The 17,197-nt window shown below is 51.8% G+C and overlaps 3 protein-coding genes across 7 annotated transcripts in view; 1 reads left to right on the top strand and 2 right to left on the bottom strand.

The window, feature by feature from the left end:
* TLN1 (talin 1) overlaps nucleotides 1-2,195 on the bottom strand; it is a 31,964-nt gene extending 29,769 nt beyond the window's left edge. The window contains exon 1 of the mRNA XM_060154861.1: nucleotides 1,917-2,195. The gene's annotated coding sequence lies outside the window, so the exon portion shown is untranslated. The remainder of the gene's footprint in view (nucleotides 1-1,916) is intronic.
* On the top strand, nucleotides 1,996-6,428 carry CREB3 (cAMP responsive element binding protein 3). 4 transcript variants are annotated; one of them, XM_060154869.1, is made up of 10 exons: nucleotides 2,004-2,408; nucleotides 2,616-2,753; nucleotides 2,859-3,006; nucleotides 3,083-3,150; nucleotides 3,259-3,357; nucleotides 4,571-4,677; nucleotides 4,788-4,856; nucleotides 5,495-5,579; nucleotides 5,677-5,761; nucleotides 5,840-6,428. In XM_060154869.1, exons 2-10 carry the CDS (start codon nucleotides 2,616-2,618, stop codon nucleotides 6,154-6,156), a joined length of 1,116 nt encoding a protein of 371 aa, XP_060010852.1. In that variant the 5' UTR covers nucleotides 2,004-2,408; the 3' UTR covers nucleotides 6,157-6,428. The 4 variants fall into 4 exon arrangements, with proteins under 4 accessions (XP_060010853.1, XP_060010852.1, XP_060010850.1 ...); XM_060154867.1 differs by having other exon boundaries at nucleotides 2,005-2,404; XM_060154868.1 differs by lacking the exon at nucleotides 2,004-2,408 and adding an exon at nucleotides 2,415-2,520.
* On the bottom strand, nucleotides 6,292-17,142 carry GBA2 (glucosylceramidase beta 2). Of its 2 annotated transcripts, XM_060154863.1 has the most exons (17): nucleotides 16,524-17,142; nucleotides 13,341-13,432; nucleotides 12,929-13,044; nucleotides 10,863-11,081; nucleotides 10,317-10,556; nucleotides 9,989-10,091; nucleotides 9,677-9,830; nucleotides 9,461-9,586; nucleotides 9,089-9,261; nucleotides 8,747-8,851; nucleotides 8,430-8,537; nucleotides 8,178-8,329; nucleotides 7,949-8,055; nucleotides 7,660-7,802; nucleotides 7,465-7,580; nucleotides 7,174-7,365; nucleotides 6,292-6,878 (listed from the first exon to the last, which is right to left on the bottom strand). In XM_060154863.1, exons 1-17 carry the CDS (start codon nucleotides 16,856-16,858, stop codon nucleotides 6,591-6,593), a joined length of 2,769 nt encoding a protein of 922 aa, XP_060010846.1. In that variant the 5' UTR covers nucleotides 16,859-17,142; the 3' UTR covers nucleotides 6,292-6,590. The 2 variants fall into 2 exon arrangements, with proteins under 2 accessions (XP_060010846.1, XP_060010847.1); XM_060154864.1 differs by lacking the exon at nucleotides 6,292-6,878 and having other exon boundaries at nucleotides 7,173-7,305; nucleotides 7,432-7,580; nucleotides 16,524-16,995.
* Between the last annotated feature and the right edge of the window lie 55 nt (nucleotides 17,143-17,197).

The raw sequence follows: 17,197 nt of genomic DNA, 5'->3' as shown, positions 1-17,197 counted from the left end.
AGAAGAGATGTGGTAAGTGGCTAAATTAGGCTACATTAGTGGGATGGGGGGGAGAGTGAAGGGACGTTGGCAGTGTCTAAGTAAAGATGGAGTTGAGGGGAATGGGATGCAGCCAGTGGCCGGGTCAGGCTGGGTAGGGGATAGTGTTGTGGTCAGTGGCAGGGTCAGGCTGGGAGTGAAATGGGGGTGTGGTCAGTGGCCTGGCTGGGCGTGGGATCAGCAAGATCCAGTTTCCTCTTTGGGTCTCATTTCCTCTTTTCTCTTGGGGCAGTGGGGGAAGGGGATCTATAACTAGACCGAGAAATTAAGGAGGCTTAGAATCAGGGAATGGCACATAGCAGGGACCGTAAAGACCTGGCAGTAGTGTTGGACTGGTGGTGGGGTATTCAGCAGATGACCTGGAGGTATGCACTTGAATGAGTGAGTGAAAATGGTGGGAGAGTGCTTTAAAATGATGGGAAAGCTCAGATTTGCACGAGAGAAGGATGTGCGGATTCAGGGGTGGGAAGGGAGGCAGAATTGACACTGAGAACGGATGGTAAGGTGAACAACACGGGAGCATTAAAGGCAAGGGAAGTATTCTGTAAGTGGGTAGGCCTGAAGGGTGTGAAATGCAGGGCCAGGGAGGAGAGTTGGAGGGGAAGGTTTAATATCCAGGGAATGAGGGAAGACGGAGGCAGTAGGGCTGAACTTTCAGAGGATTAAGCCATCCCCTTCTCCCATGGGAGCAGTTTCCTTGGTCTGCTTCCTCCTTAATCACCATCCCGTCTCCCCTAGGCAGTCCCCCACTTGTTACTAAGCCTTGTACACCTCCTGAGTCTCTAACCCTTTCCCACCTCCTATCTTTTAAACAGCATGGTCCAGGAACCCCTGCCCCTCAACTGTGGTGGTCACAGCAAGAGCCCTAGGCTTAGACAGTAGAATGAAGCTGGAATCCCAGATGCTTGCAATTCTAGCTGAAGCCCAGAACCCTTGCCTGAAATTAGTTTGTCATTTCTCTGGGCCAAAGAAGCCCCTGGTACTACAGAGGCATAAGAGCCCTCCCCGCAAAACAAGGGCATCTACTTACCGCCAATCTCTTAAATTTACCTGCCCGAGGTCAACCACCCTGACCTCAACTACAACACCGAGAACTGCCCGAGATTCCTAACATTAACCCTGACCCTAATTTGTCTCCTGATTCCCAGTACTGGCTTTGACACTCATCTCTTTCTTAGCACACACCTGAATCCAATCCCTGATCCCTAATTTTGATCTAATTTTTACCTTTAGCACCAAATCCCGACCTTAACCCTAAATCTTGACCCCTAAACCTAAAGCTCATTTGTCACTTGATTCCTGATTCACCCCTTCCGTTTATCCCTAATACTGACTATGCCAACCTTCTCTAATCCCTAAAACTGGACTTCTAACCTAGTTCCTGTTGGTGACCCTTAACCTGACCCTGAACTCTAACTTTGACTTATGTTGGCCATCCTAGAAAACAAAATAATGCTCTTAATCCAAACTTCACCTACACAAAACACACCTGACTCACACTAATAAATCTAAATTTTAACCCCGGTTTTATAACTCCAAAAGCTAACCTTAACTCCTAAACCCAACTCCACCTAATCCGCAACTCACCCAATGTGTTCCTACTCACCCGCTATCAACTAACCTCAAAGCCGATCCCCGCCCTGCGCCACACTGCCATCCACTCCTCGCCCTCCCCCAAACTCATCTGCTCCCAGGAAGGGCCTGGCTCCTGAAAAACGGCCTATTTAACTCCGAGCACGGAGATACACTGGACGCTGATCTCTCCAACAGGACCCGAAACAGACGCAGAAGAGTCAGCGGTCCCGCCCGCCCACCCGCCTCCCGGACCTGGCCTCGCAGCCCCACCCTGAAGCCCCAGCTCGCCCGGTCCTCCCTACCTGCGCTGCCCGGCTCTGTGCCCCGCCCGCTGGTCCGCTAACCCTCTCGTTCTCCGGGTGGCTCTCAGGCTCCGGCCTCGCCCTCTCTTCGACACTCTCTCGGCCACTTCCGTCCCGGGAACGTCCCCCACCCGCGGGCGGCGCCCTGGGCCCGCGCTCTATGGTCGCGGGGGCTGCAGGAAGCTGCTCTGGCTCCAGCTCTCGATGCTCGGGAGCCCGCCGACTACCGGCAGCCCCTCCCCGGCAGGAAGCGAGGGTGCGGCGCAGCCAGAGAAGGCGCCCGAACTGCGCCGGAGTTCCCTTTTAGGCTCTAATCCTTCCTTCTTCTAGCCCGGGGAGAAGGCGGGGTCGGTTCCCCAGAATGCCCGCCCCCAGGGAGTGAGGGGGCGGCAGGCACGTACCCTCTATTTGCATAGCGCCCGGGACGTGGCGCGCACCGACGCCGCTTCCGCGTCGGGGGGAACTCCAAGTCCCGGAATGCCTCTCGGGTAGGTGCGTCACTTGTGTTGTGTTGGAAGTTGCGGGGAATCGAGTCTGGGAGGCGGGTCCGTTTTCAGAGACCCTGCTAGCAGCTAAGAGGAAAACCCCGCTGAGGAGCCTATAGGTGGGGTCGACTGACGGTCCGGGTCGCGCGTAGGGTTGGGGATTGGGGCCGGGTGGAGGGGTGAACTCCTGCGTTTCTGCACATCCTTTCCGTAGATGTCTCATATGGAGCTGGCGTTGGACCCGGGTGACCATGACCTGCTGGGCTTTTTGCTAGAGGAAAGCGGAGGTTTCGTGGCGGCGCCCGATGAGGCCTTGGAGGCTCCGCTGGGTTGGGAGCTGCCACTTTTTGAGGTGGGTAGGGGTCTGAGTCGGGGAGGCCCGGGGCCGGTTGTGGGGTGTGTCCCTGAGGCAGTGGGAGGTGATAGGTTAAAGCCTGTTAATCTGAACCCTATGCAGGCTCTGAGCAATTGGGACGTAGAGGATTTCCTGAGCTGCCTGCCGAGTCCCCCAGCATCGTTGACCGTTTTCAGCAATTCTAACCCCTGTCTTGTCCACCATGATCACACCTATTCTCTCTCACGGGAGCATGTCTCCATAGATCTAGGTAAGTCTGTAATAAGTGAAGTTTTGGGGGAGGAGAGGACTCACGGGCCTGGCTATTCATACTTTCCCTTTTTCAGATACTGAGAGATATGGAGAAGAGGGGGCTCAGATGACTCCATTGCATGTGGAGGAGCCGGCAGAGCAGGTACTTGACTTGATTTACAGGAGGATTATTCCCCGCATTGCACGGGTTGGGGCAGGATTCCCCATTCGTTTCTGACATCCCTTTGCAACTCTGCTGCCCACCTCTCAGGAACCCCAGGAGATTGCTAGGCTAATACTGACTGAGGAGGAGAAGAGGCTCTTGGAGAAGGAGGGGCTTACCCTGCCTGGGACGCTTCCTCTTACTAAGGTAAGACTCCCATTGGAGGAGGGTTGTGAGTCCCAAGTAGGCCAGTTCTGTTAATTTTATATCAGTAACTTGAAAAAGAACTGAGGTGAGAGATTAGCACATTTGTTGTTACTAGGAAGCTGGAGCATGTAGTTAGTGTGCTGGGTGCAAGGGCAGATGGTGGTTTTGCAGGGCTTGTACAAAGTTTGGTGTGCTTTTTAAGTAAAAATTCAGAATTATCAGGGTAATATTAGTAAAGGGATTTGGAAAGTACTGTGCAAGCATGGGTCCCTGACACTTATATTTCACTGGTTTAGCACTAATCTACCTATAGCTGAATAGTAGAATTAAGTATTAAGGTTCATCAAGGCTGGATTGAGTAGTATAACAAGAATAAGTGTAAAATCCCAATTTTCAAGCAGTGAGTGGTGGCTTCACATGCACAGCATTGTGATACTGTGATGAAATCAATGTTCATTAACAGAAAGGTTAAAAGAATTTTAAGTTCTTAAAAGTACAAGTTGAGGGAATTCCTTGGCAGTCCAGTGGTTAGGACTCTGTGCTTTCACTGCTGAGGGCCAGGGTTCAATCCCTGGTCAGGGAACTAAGATTCCACAAGCTGTGAAAAAAGAAAAGTACAGGTTGAGTCAACAGTGTGATATGGCTACTAACAAAGTGAATGGAGTTTGGAAGCTGTATCGTCGGATACCAGTAAACTAACAGTGTTGCTGCTAGAAGGGCAGTAACCATCTTGCTCTCCTTTTTACTGGCCAGAAAGCATCTTAGTGTCCAGTTTTCAGCCCTGATCTTTTACAGATATTAAGTATCCTTATTAAGTCCATCCTGCGAAGAGTAGATAAGATGATGAGTTGTTTTTTGCCCAGTTTTTTTTAAACTCTGAATAAATGTCAAGTGCTTTTAAATAGCTAAAGACCTTTGTTCTATTACAGCCCCAGAGATCAGGTGCTACGTAAGTCTAATAGGTAGAAATAATAGAGGCAGATGTTGGCTCACAATAAGGAAGTTTTTTTTTAGTTAATAAAATTGTTACAGTGGCTTGGCTTGTGAGGGCATTAACAACTGGTCCTCAGAGGCACTCAGACAGAAGCAGAGTGCCTGTTGGTCAGGGAAGCTGTAGAAGGAATTTCCACATTGGGAAGATCGAACTCAGTTGCCTTCAAACTCTTTGGTCTAATGTTCCTCGGATGATACCCCTTTTCCTGTCTTCTCTCAGATGGAGGAACAAGTTCTGAAACGAGTGCGGAGGAAGATTCGAAACAAAAAGTCTGCTCAAGAGAGCCGCAGAAAGAAGAAGGTGTATGTGGGGCGTTTAGAGAGCAGGTATAAAAGGGAGCGGAACTCGGGGGTGGAGAGAACAGAGGTAATTGGAAGTGTTAGGTTTTTTAAGGGTGGATACAGGCCATGCCCCCACATCCCTGTTATTCCTCCAGGGTTCTGAAATACACAGCCCAGAATCTGGAGCTACAGAACAAAGTACAGCTCCTGGAGGAGGAGAATCTGTAAGCAACTCTTCGACATCAGTCCTTTCTCATCCCTCCCATTTAATACTGTCTCAGTCTTTCTCTTGCTCCACACTTGATTTCTAATTAGGCAGCTCCCACGTGTAAGGTCTGATGCTTGGCCTTTAGTGGGTCTCTGATTCTAAGAAGCTCATAGTAGCAGGGAATAAATTTGCAAGTAACTGTGGATAAGTATCAAGAAGGAGAAAGGAGGGAATAAGAAAGACCTCATGTGGCGGATGGCATTTGATAGTAGATAGGATTCTGGGGTGGAGGTGTGGGGAGCATTCTAGGCAGAGAGAACACAGCATAGTCCAGTCTGGCTGGAACCCTAACACGGGTGAGTTGGGCTGGAAGGTAGAGAACGTATAATCCCTCTGTGTGCAGAGCCGATCAGGCAGTGTAGAACCACTGAAGGGGTTTGCAGAAGGAGTTTAAATCAGGGCAGAGACGTGTGTGTTTGTTTTAGTGAGGTCAGGCATTTTGTTCACAGAGAGGAAGAGATCACTTGCAAAAATAGGTCCAAAAGTAAGAGAGGATCCAGTGCACAGGTGGAGGGGATGAACTTAACAGGAGGGTTTTGTTGTATGTCAGGGTGCCAGGCCAGGGCCTGCTGTCTGTCCCCTCTCTTCCTCTAGGTCCCTTTTGGATCAGTTGAGGAGACTCCAGGCCATGATGATTCAGACAGCAAACAAAGCCAGCAGCGGCAGCACCTGTGTCTTGGTGAGGATGGTGATGGAAGGAGAGATTCTCTTCTCAGGTGGCACGGATAGGGGTGCAATGCAAAGCCCTTCTTCATCTCGTTTCTCCTGTGCTCTAGGTCCTGCTGTTCTCTTTCTGTCTCCTTTTCGTACCTGTGATGTACTCGTCGGACACAAGGGGGAGTCTGCCAGCTGAGCGTGGAGGTGAGATCCTTGAGGATACCATTAAGGAAGGGCTAGGGGAGAAGCCCAGCCTGCCCTGAACGGCATTTGTCTCCTCAGTGTTGTCCCGCCAGCTTCGTGCCCTCCCCAGCGAGGACCCTACCCAGCTGGAGCTGCCTGCCCTGCAGTCAGAGGTACCAAAAGACAGCTTGGACCATGAGCTCCAGGCTCCTAGCAATTCTTGCTGCCTCTTCTATCACATGCCTCAAGCTCCTAGCACAGAGCCTCCCCTGAAGTTAACACTGCCTGACAGTTTCTCAGCGTCCTCCTGCCCAGGTCCCATCTCTCCCCTGCATGCAAATCTCACAAGTGAGGGAGGATGGCTCTCTACCCACAGCTCCACGTCTGTTATCTTGCCGGGCAGATATTCAGGCTAGGTGTGAGGATGTGGGGGCCTCAGTCATGGTCTGCAGCCCCCAGTCTGTGTTCAGAGGAAAAGGGACGGGAGGGGGCTCGCCTCAGGTCCTGGTGCCCTGTCAGGAAGCCTGAGGACTCAAACACACCACACTTACTGGCTTTCTGGGTCTTTTATTTGTACCCATGTATGTCTGTCACCCCATGAATGGGCCTGGGGGAATCAACTGACCTCCTTGAACACTTCATGCAGTGAGGGGATGGGGTGAAGAAAGAAATAAATAAGTGATTCTGACGCATGGGTCACCCTCAACCCCTCTTTACTGGCGCGGTTGGGTGGGGAGAAGGGAGGGCATGATTGTCCTGGTGGCTCAGGGCTGCAGGAGAGTGGGGGTGGGTGTGGAGGAGGAGGAAGGGCCAGGCTGAAGGCTGGGCTGTTAGCGCCTCCTTCCACAGTTCACGAGGCGCACTCTGGGCTTGGGTTTGCCACGGCTTCCTTTGGTCCAAGTTTGGGCCTGGTGCTCAGTCCCGTGTCCTGTTTGGCGATTGGCCCAGGGGCCTTTTTATGCTGCTGCTGCTGCAGGGCCAGCTGCATGGCCCAGATGCTCAGCGGCCGCATGTAGGCCAGCGAGCGGAACACCTGCTGCTGGCAGTACGCCTCAGGCGTCTGGAAGGCCAGGCCCAGGCGTTCCCACACAGTACGGTAGCAGCCTTCAGCTGTCCGGAAGCCCTCCCAAGTCAGGCCCTGTCGGGAGAGATGGCAGTCATATTACTTGGCAACCTCTGAGTAGCTATTTCAGCTGGACAGATGGAGAGAATAGGGTCTGTGCCCTCAGGGAGTTCCCAGCCAGTGGGGGAGATAAACTTGACTCACAGGCAGAAGCCTGAAGGCAGGAGATAGAATGCATGCCAGGGAAAAGGGGGAGGCTCTCTGGATGGATAAGATGACATTGAATCAGGCTGTACATAAGTTTGATGGCTGAGGAAGTTTGCTAGGCTAAGGTACAGATTGCAGAGAGTTGGGGAAGGGAGTGAATTACCTCTTGGATCATGGTGGCTGCCAGCCCGTAGACCACACCCACCCAGACTTCATCAGACTGGACACTGGATCTATCAGGAACACCATGGGGCTGCATTCCATTCACAGCCCCCATGGCCCCTCCTGCAAAGCCCTGGACATTGAATTCAAAGATAGTTTGGAGAGCACGGACCACATGTGGGGTAGGAAATACCTAATGGGGCAAGGGAAGAAACACAGTCTCTTAAACTTGTTTCCCACCTCCAGGAAAAACCCTTACCTTTCTCTCCGGTTCCTCCTCCTAGTCTCTCACCTCACTGTCTCCTTCTCCTAGGCCACTGGCCCTCAGGAACCACTGGCCAGCACACTGGTCAGACATGATGCTATAGGACTGAGGCTGAGAGCTGCAGTCATAGTTGTAATAGCGGCCTGGAGAAGGGGAAGGACAAAGTAGGGCTCCTTGCCTCCCCAGAGCTGCCTTAAGATTCTTTAGGATCCCCCAACTCACCATTCCACAGCAGTCTCTCATAGGCTTCTTGGCCCCGGCTAAGGATGGAAGAAAATTTATCCTGGACCTCCTGTGCCCCACACAGAGCAGCCATCTTGACCATCACAGCCACAGCTGCCAGCCACAGTCCTCCACAGTAAGCACTGATCAGAGACACAGGTTCAGGGATTAGCCTGGCAGCTCTAGCCACTCCCATGTAGAAATAATAGGCAGTCACTCGTCCTTAAGCCCACAATCCCTTGATGCTCAGTTCCCCACCTCAGGCCCCTGGAAATCCCTACCCCCCAACCTGGGGCCTGTGGTGACCCATCCATCATAGGTTTGGTCTGCATAGCCTCCATTCTCAATGAGTCCATCTTGGTCCTTGTCAAACTTCATTTCAGACTCCATCACGGCCTAGAGAGGGACCAAGATACTGAAGACCTAGATGCTAAGAAAAGACAACAGTAGCCAGCCGGGCTCTCCCCAAACACCAGGCAGCATGCCCCTGGCATGACCACTGCACATGCATCCCTTACCAGACACACAGGCCACATGTCCCTCAGGAAGCAGTGGTCACCCGTCAGGTAATAGTCCCGATAAACCTGCAGCACAAACTTCAGGTTCAGGTCCTTCCAGTCCGCAGTATCATGGACCACATATGCATTGACCCGGAGCCATGGCTCATCATCTGGGGAGGGGAGAAAACCTGTTTCATCTGCACTGCAGGGTAGGGTAGAGGGTGCAAAAATCGAGGAAGAGAAGCTCACTTGTGGTGGAGGGACTTTTACCTGGATCCCCAACATCATGAGGCACGACGTTCCTCCTTTTCACAGGTGCTATTATCCCACTCATCAGGTACTGTTGCTGTGCCAGATCCTCCCTGAGAGTGGCCAGAGCTGGGGGAGCAGATACACAAGCGGGGGGCGCGGGGCAGGGAATGGGTAGGCTTGGGGTAGGGCACAGAACTGTGTGTGTATGACTCCAGAGGGGAACCAATACGCAGGATCCACATTATGTTTGGGTGGAAGAGGCAGTGTGAGGGACCACAAAGGTTCAGGGGCGTGGGGAGCTAAGAGGGCGGAAGAGGCACAAAAGGGACCCTCACCCATGTCATACTGCAGGCTGAGCTCGAGTTTGGGCCAGAGCATGACGAGGGCAAAGGAAGCGTAAAAGTGGACATCATATGTGTTGTACATGCGATATTCCTGGCCTGGAGAAATGAAGGAGACACACTGTTGCCAGGATTCCTGCTGATCCTTCATACTGCCCTGCCTAGCTGCTCCTCTAGCATTGGGGGTGGGGCACTGTCACATTCCATACCTGACACTTACCCCTCATCCCAACCAGTACCCTGGGATAGGCAAAACCCATCATCCCGCCTGGGGGCAGGGCACCAACTGGCCTCATGGATATGGCCTGCCATACTGCGTACACCAGCGGCCCATACCTTCAAGGTAGCCGAATCGACCATACTCTCGTAGGAGGGGGCGGAGCTGACACATGCTCCCCACCGGCTCCTCTCGTAGGCAGTCCTCAGGAACTTCCAGCCATACTGTGCCCCCATCAGCCAGGAAGTATAGTTCATTGAACAGCGCAGATTTGTACCAGGCAGGCAAGGATCTGGGGAGTCAGGAGGAGGGAACAGTCCAGTGAGTGTGGACCTCCCAGGAAAGGACGGATTTTGGGGTTCAGCAGAGTAGGGGTCCCAAGTGAATCCCAGCCCAACTCTGCTGACTTTGGTGGGTGGAGACTGAATCAAGGAGTCCCAGTTGAGGTGTGAGTGCCTGGGAGAAAGGCAAGAGATGGGCCCCGTTGGCACCTGTCATCCAATACCGGGCTCTGCCAAGCCGAGATCCTCTCTTCCCAGTCTGCGTATCTGCACAGTGCATAGTGGCTAAGGGTGGGTGCTGCATCACCATCTGGGCCAAAGAACCTTGTGTACCGCCTGGGGTGGAGAGAAAGGGGAGGGATGAGAATGTGGGCTCCAGCTCAGAGCCCCAGCACCACGGACCCTGTGCGCTCTCATTCCCATCACCTGTAGTAGACCTGGCCCTTTGCTCCAAACATGATTCTGGGCATGTCCCAAGCCAGTGAGAACTCCAAGCGGCACTGGCCTCGAGGTGGCAGCTTGCCCATAACACACACTGCCCCAGCGATGCCTACTCCTTTCTGCGAGGGGAGGCTTTGGCCTGAGAGAAGCGCAAGATGAATCAGCACAGGCACCCCCTTCAGCCGCAGGGGTCCCTAACATGGGACTAAAGCCTGCTTATTACCAGGCCTCCCACCCCTGCTCCCAAGACAGGGACAACCTCTCTTCCCACCACCTCCCTGTCAGACCCCCCATTACCAGCGAGGGAGTCCAGCTGTCCATCCTGAAGTAGATCCTGCCACACCTGCTGCCCAGTGCTGTCAGGGTCAAAGGCTGTGAGGTGGGTTACCATGGTATCTGCCTGTTAAGGGGCCAAAGACTCTGTGAGGAGAAACTCCACAGGTACGCTGGCTCCTGACTAACTCCCCTGAATATATTCCCGCCTCCAAGTTCCAGAGGCTAGGGTGGTGAGGGTGGGACTCAGGAGGTGAGGAAGTGAAGAGACCATGGTGGCATGGGGGCTGGGCTAGGGCCAGGCTGAGAGTAGGGGTTCAGAGGCTATGGTATGGGGCAGCCTCCTCCATACCGTGAGTCGTGCAGCCACAGCCATCGTGTAGGGATTTGGAGGGGTTGGATGATGCAGAAGCAGCCCCTGTACAGTCTCCCCATCACGCTCCAGACAGAAGGGCTCATTCCACAACCCCCCCGGGGCATCGTCTTCACCCCCCAGTCCATTCCGCATGGAGAACATGATGGACACGTCCAGGGCTTCATCCCCTTCATTTTCCACATCCCACACAAAGACTCCTACAGGCAGGCTGCTGTCCTGGGAGCAGAAGATCAGACTCAGATGGTCCCAGCGTATCCCTTCTGGCCCCACTCCCCAGGATCAGTCCTTGGCACCGATGATCTGACTCAAATACCCGGCAATATACTCTCTCTTCCACTTGCATCTCCCCATATTGCCTGGCAGGCTGTCTGCCAGGAGACAGAAGACCAATTGGGCGGTGGTCCTGGGAAACCAGCATGATGTTCACTCTCCACCCCCTCTTGCATAGGTCATGGAACTTCCAGGAGAGACAGATCCTGGGGAAGGGAGAGCAATGGAGGAAACACAGAAGGGGAGCCTCACCTGGTAGTCATGGGGCAAGATGGGTGTGATCTGGCGGCAGGTGAGGGTGACATTTTGGCCAGGAAGCTGATAGACAGTCCAGGCTCGGGGATACAGGGCGTGGTAGAATGCAAAGTACCCACACAGGCCCCAGTTCCAGCTGTGCAGGACACTCGGGCGCTCCACAGACAGGACTTGCTGGTACACAGTCTGCCCTTTCCGGCGCAAACACACTGTGAACTAAACCAAGAAGGTACATGGGCTGGAACGGGGTAACCCACAGGTACCTCAAACAAGTCTCCCTCTCCTCAGAGTAGCTCCTGCCCTGCCAGAGCCCGCAGTGGCGACCAACGCACCACAGCCTCACTCATCCCCCAGGCCTTCCCCCCCAGGCTCGGAGTGACCACCGAGTCGTGCCTCCCCCATCTATCTCCCTTCACTAATGTGGTCTTAGTGCCCTAAGCCAGGCCCTCACCATCTCTGCTTTTACTCTTCTGCCTCTTCTGAAATTTGGATTTCAGACTGACCTTTCTTACAGAGAAATCAAGATATGTTAGTCTGTGTTTATAATGTTTCAGTGACTCCCCGTGGCCCTCAGGCTAAAGTCTAAACTCATCTACCTGGCTTTCAGGGTCCTTCTTGATGTGGCCTCTCCCCGCCCATCAGACTCATTACCTGTTCGAGCCCTTATATTCTGCTCATATCAAATACTGTTCCCTGAGAGCACTACATTTCCTCCTCCACGCTTTTGCTCATGTTCATGCTCCATTTGGTAAAACCCCTCATCCTTCAAGGCCTAGGTCAAATGCCATCTCCTCTCCTCAAGCAGTGAGTCATTCTGCTGTGTGTCCCCCTACCCCTCTAGTCTAGCATGTTATAATGTGCTCACATTCTGACTCCCTGACTCCTCTGGAAGGAGGGCTATGAGGGATTAATATCTCTTCCTTGGTTCAAAGTATGCCTGATATCTTTAATGTATATATGCCTGTTATATTTAATGTATATATCAAATAATTTTTTTATGTTGTTGGAATAGTAGGTAATGGTTAAGACCACAGGTTTTTAACCGCAGAGAAAACTGGTTCTGAATCCCTGTGCTTCCATTTACTAACCATGTGACCTTGGGCACGTTACTAAATCTCTTTGAATCTTAGTTTCCTCATGTGTAAAATGGGCCTAATAATGGTACTTCCCTTGTAGGACTGTCTTTAAATATTAAATATTATACAAAAGAGTCACAAGGTTGGAAGACATTCCCCCGGGATACCTCAGGGATGAGCCACAGAGGAAGCCTGGGCCATTGGGCAAGGCTGGTAAACCTGAACTAGGAAGGGCATTATCATTAACAAGACTCAAGGTCTGCTAGTCATTTCTCCTTTGAAGATAAGCTGAAAGCTGGAGGCCTCCCTCAGACAGGAAATAGGAACTTGGTGGACAACTCAACATGGGAGGGCACTAGAGAGATATGATGAAAGGTGGACCACATGCCTCTGGCAATCAAAGGCCTTCATCACTCCTTGATGAAGGAACACAGCGAAAAGAAGTGAAGCTTCAGAAAAGGGAAGAAGTCTGGAGATCTATGCCTGGGAGAGGGGCTTCCCAGGCCCCCAGCCAGAGAGACCTCCAGAGGAGTGACCACCAGCAGAGAAGCTGGCCTCTGGCTGAAGCCTGGCAAATCAGGGCGAGCAGTGGGCGCTCTGCATCCTGTCCTCCTGTGCATTTGTAGACTGTTGGTTTGTTTTCCCTTCTGATCTTTCAACCAGGTTAAGTGATCCTGGAATTCTCTGACTCTCTGTGGCTGGGTACTGGCTCAGCTAGTGGAACTGGGGCAGCAAAGTAGGTAGGAGGCATTTACTAGAAAAATGAAGGGCACAGGGGTACCTTTTTTCTTTCAGGAAATGTGTGCTCTGAGTGTCTCGTTCTTATAGTACATCCTAGCACACGGCTGGGCACACAGAAAGCATCCTGAAAGTACTTACTGGACTGAATCATGTACATCTCTAATTGCCACATCCTACACTAGCAAAGAGACCCTTCCTGGCCTGGGAAGTACTGCCTGGACCTCTCCTCCACCTCCTGGCTCTTACTTGATCAGCAATGACTGTTTGGTGCTGGTACATTCCAGGATTAAGCTGCCAACGACAGAACTGGCCTCTCCAGCCTCGGGTGATAGTGCCTCCCCCAATGCCACCCAAGGGACAACCTAGAGAAAGAATCAGGATGGTTAGTGGGGCATGGGAGAGGAAAACGAGCCCATTTCTCACTTTCTAGACTATAAAGATGGATTCCTCTAAACACCATGGGGATATCAAATCGACACATTGTACATTTTAAACTTACACAATGTTATATGTCAGTTATATCTCAATAAAGCTGGGGAAAAAACCCTAGGGGATGGGTCAGAGCAACTTAAATAAGCTGAAAGCCTCTTTGCCTAGCTCTGCAGTAGGCCTGGACGCTGGGCCCTCTGTGACTGGGGAGAGCTGGAGTGAGGCTCACCATAGATCTGTCTCAGGGGCACAGAGTTGATGAGGTCGATGAAAGGTGTCTTCTTCTCCACCTGGGTCTTCCGGTACCACCACTGCAAGTACCTAAGGAGCAAGGGGCAGTGTGAGTGGAGGGGCGGCGGGCGGCAGTCACCGGCCTCTCTTTGGACACCCAGCTGTGACTTCCCATTAAATGTCCCGAGGACCCATCGCCTTCACTTCCAAACCTCTCCTACTCTCAACATCTCTACAATTCAAGGTCCTCTCATCTTCCCAGTCACCCCAGGTCACAGTATGTGACTGTCTTTGTTTCTCCTCTCTACTCTCCTTAGAAGGAACTTTCTGATCTTTTCACACCACTAACTCCACCACCACTGCTTTAATTTACTCCAGGAACTTTCCAGTTATGGTTTCCTGATTTATAATCACTCCCACCCCACATACAGGCATAGGCTGCTGCGATAACTTTCTTCTTTTTAAAATGATGATTTTTCTTCCTGATTATGAAAGGTGAAAATTTGGAGAATGCACTAGGTGGAAGGTGAAAAAAATCCCACCTATATACAACCAGTGTTTACATTTGGGGGCATTTCCTTTTAAGTCTTTTTCTTTTTTTTTTTCTTTTTCTTTTAAGTTCAGCATTTAAACTATAAGCTTTCTAATTTTGCTCTCTCATAATATCCCAGTAAAGCGTTCTAAAAACCCCAACATTTTCCTGGTCTTATCACAGCTCTGTATCCAATAGGCAAAAGATTCTGTTTGGGATTCAAGGCTTTGACATCTCTCTCAAGTCTATTTTCTAATCTTCCTTCCTACAAATTCCCATTCAGAGTGGGTCCTCATTAAGCAACCCCTGCCCTGCCAAACTCTCTCCCAATTCCACTCTTCTCCCTCACCAGCTAGTTTATACACATTGTTCAAGCACACCACTTGTAACCATGTAATTGGGTAACCCCGCTGAGGCTTAGTTTCCTCATCTACAAAATGGGGATACCTATTGCCCTTCCTACCTCAAGGAATGGTTGGAAGGGCAAATGGCACAGTAGATAGGAAAGCCACAAAGTGGAATATCTGTGCATACACTGTCTCAACTCCCAGTAAAACACTGTCCTGTTATTTTAGTGTTCCTCATGTGAGTCTGACATACTTTTAAGTTTCTTGGGGAAAGGGACAGTGACAAAGACTAGTTGATTATTACCCACAGCTTCAAGCACAGGGCAGGGCACATGGTCTGCAGTCAGTAAGTATTTGCTGAATTTACAAAGAACGTATGTACAGACAATGGGGCATAAGAGAAATGAACAGGGACAGGAGCAAGGGGAGGGAAAATCTGACTAAAGAACAGGGAGGGTACATTCTGGGGGTGAGAGGAGAGGGAGGGAAGACGAAGGATGGGATGATTGGAAGGCAGATCTTCTTTGCCAGCTTAGAGGAAACTGGACTTTGAAACTGGAGGCCACAAAGGATTGGTGAAGGGAGGGAGGGCACAGCCGGATTAGGGCAGTGAGGGAGAAATGCAAGATATGAAGATAGGCAGAACAAAGGAGTATCAGGCGCAGAACAAGCACTCAATACATATTTACTGAATGAATGGATTCTGGCTGAAAGGGAGAGCAACCAAAATTGAGTTCTTACCGCTCCAAGGCCAAGAGAACTCTGTCTTGCTGGAGCTCCTAATCACAGTACCTACCCCCAGTTCAGCTCCCTCTCAGAGCCCACCTTTCTCTCACTCCACTTAGCTGCTGGCCATTCCTGACCTATTTGGCCTTTTCCATAATTTCAGCCCCCACTTAAGAATAATCATTCAGAATTCTTGCTTGTCTCACCCCTGATTTCTCCTCAATGCAGGACCTCATCTCATTCCAAAACTCCTGTGTCAGTGATCCCCACCCTGTCCTGGGATGCAGAGCCAAGTCCAGGGGCCTGAACACAGCTTCAGGCCTCTGTGATTCGGCTCATACTTAGGGACTGGGGGGTAGGATGCCTACAGATGGGTTCTTGACCTCCACGTCCCCACCACATGCACCCCAATGTGCTGCTCTCAGTACCCCAGCCCTAGATCCTATTTTGACCCAAAGCCTTTTGGGGTCAAAACTAGGCCGGGTCAATTTCAGAAGCAGCCTGGAGGGATTATTTTTGTCTGGTACAGGCCACCCAGGGGAGCTGGCAAAGAAGTCAGATACCCAGGCAGCCACAGGCCCTTCCCATTGCCTAGGGCTTGGGCTAGGTACACGGGCTCCCCACCCCAGCCCCAGAGCACTGACTGTGGAAGAGAAGGAGCCCCTATTTAAGAGGTTGCCAGGCCTGGGTTTCCTGAACTTTAAGCCTCCCTCCCCAGCTCTGTGTTTATTGTGTGGACTGACTCAGGATGACCTCTGGGTGATGCTTTCTGTTCTCACATCCACCTGCTCCTGTTAATAGGTCTTGGCCCCATCACTAGTCTTTGAACTCAGTGGGGATCTAGAGGAATCTGGAGGAGTTCTACAGCCCAGGATAAGCTCTTGGAGTGTCTGCCACCCTTGTGTAGGGGGAGACCAGGAAATGCTCTGGAAGATTATTACTAAGCTCTGGGGACACCTAAGGCAGTGCCTCTCTGGTCAAAGGTCTTTGCTTTTTATATAACGGGCCATCTATTCCGGAATAGAGTGAATAGCACCTCTTATCGCTCTCTCCTTATAGTTGAGAGCAGGAAGGCTCTCACCCTTTCCCTGGAGCCAAAGCTTGAGGAAAGAAGCTGATGGGTGTTGGGACTATTAAATGCTGTGCCTAAAAAAGGTTCAATGAATACTCCAGCTGCTCAGGAGAATCTGGGGCTGAGAATCCCACCTCCTCCCCAGAAAACAACATTGTATCAGTACCACAGCTGCCAGAGTATCCCTTCCTACCTTGTCACAAAGTACAGCTAATCCCAAAGAGCAATCTCTGGAAAAGAGCGTGTATGTGAGAGGGAGCCTAAATGACTACAAGGCCCAAATGCTCCTGCTCCTTCTTGCTAAAAAGACAAGTTACTGGAAGGAAGGGGGTTGCAAAGAGATGTGACCTGGTCTCACCCTCCAAAACCATGGGCTTAAGAATTACGTTGGGAATGGGGGCCACCTGACTAGGACAAGGTATCCACCTATTTCTCACCCTTTCCTGCCGCTGCTGGAACAAAGTGAGGTATAATAAGGTAGTCTAGGCAATGGGATCTACTCACCTCAAGCCCATGCCCAAATGCTTCATTAGGTTGCTTAGCGAGACATTGTTGGCATTAAAGGGTTTCCTCTTCTCTGCAAACTCGTGAGCCAGGCAGATGCGCCAGCCAAAGGGAGGCACCTGGTAGCCCTTGGCTTTACCCTCATAGGAAGCCATCAGCGGCCCAAAGTCCTGCGGATTGCTGTAGCACTGCTCATTCTGGGGTTGACTGTCTTCAGGGTTCTGGCAGTCTGTAACCTGCACAGCCTCAGTGCCTCCAGTATTTTCAGGGCAATAAGCCTGTGGATCCCCTTTGGCACAGCTGGTCTCTTCCGAGGCTGGGACTCCGGTTCTCATATTCCCTGGATTCTGGGTCCCCACGACCTCGGTGGTCTCGGTTCCCGAGCTTTCTGGTACAAAGTATCTGGCCAGCCAAGCCCAGATGTGGGCGCGGATTGTTAGGTGTTCTCTCGGAGGGCCGGCCTCTGGGTAAAGCTGAGGTGAGCTGGTGTCTCCGTGGAGCCGGGGAGCTGTTGCCGCTGCTGCGGTGGCGGCGACAGCAATAAAGCCGCCACGGTCTCCCTCTCGGTCCTCTCTCTGGGTCCTGGGCGGGAAGGATAGGGCCTCGACGTCATTGGGCCGCGGTGATTAGCTGGCCCTGCCAAAGGGCGACTGGGCCCGCGGAGAGGGGAGGAG

Source organism: Lagenorhynchus albirostris, chromosome 7, assembly GCF_949774975.1.
Source record: "Lagenorhynchus albirostris chromosome 7, mLagAlb1.1, whole genome shotgun sequence".
NCBI lineage: Eukaryota > Metazoa > Chordata > Mammalia > Artiodactyla > Delphinidae > Lagenorhynchus > Lagenorhynchus albirostris.
This window is presented reverse-complemented; position numbering and strand designations above follow the sequence as displayed.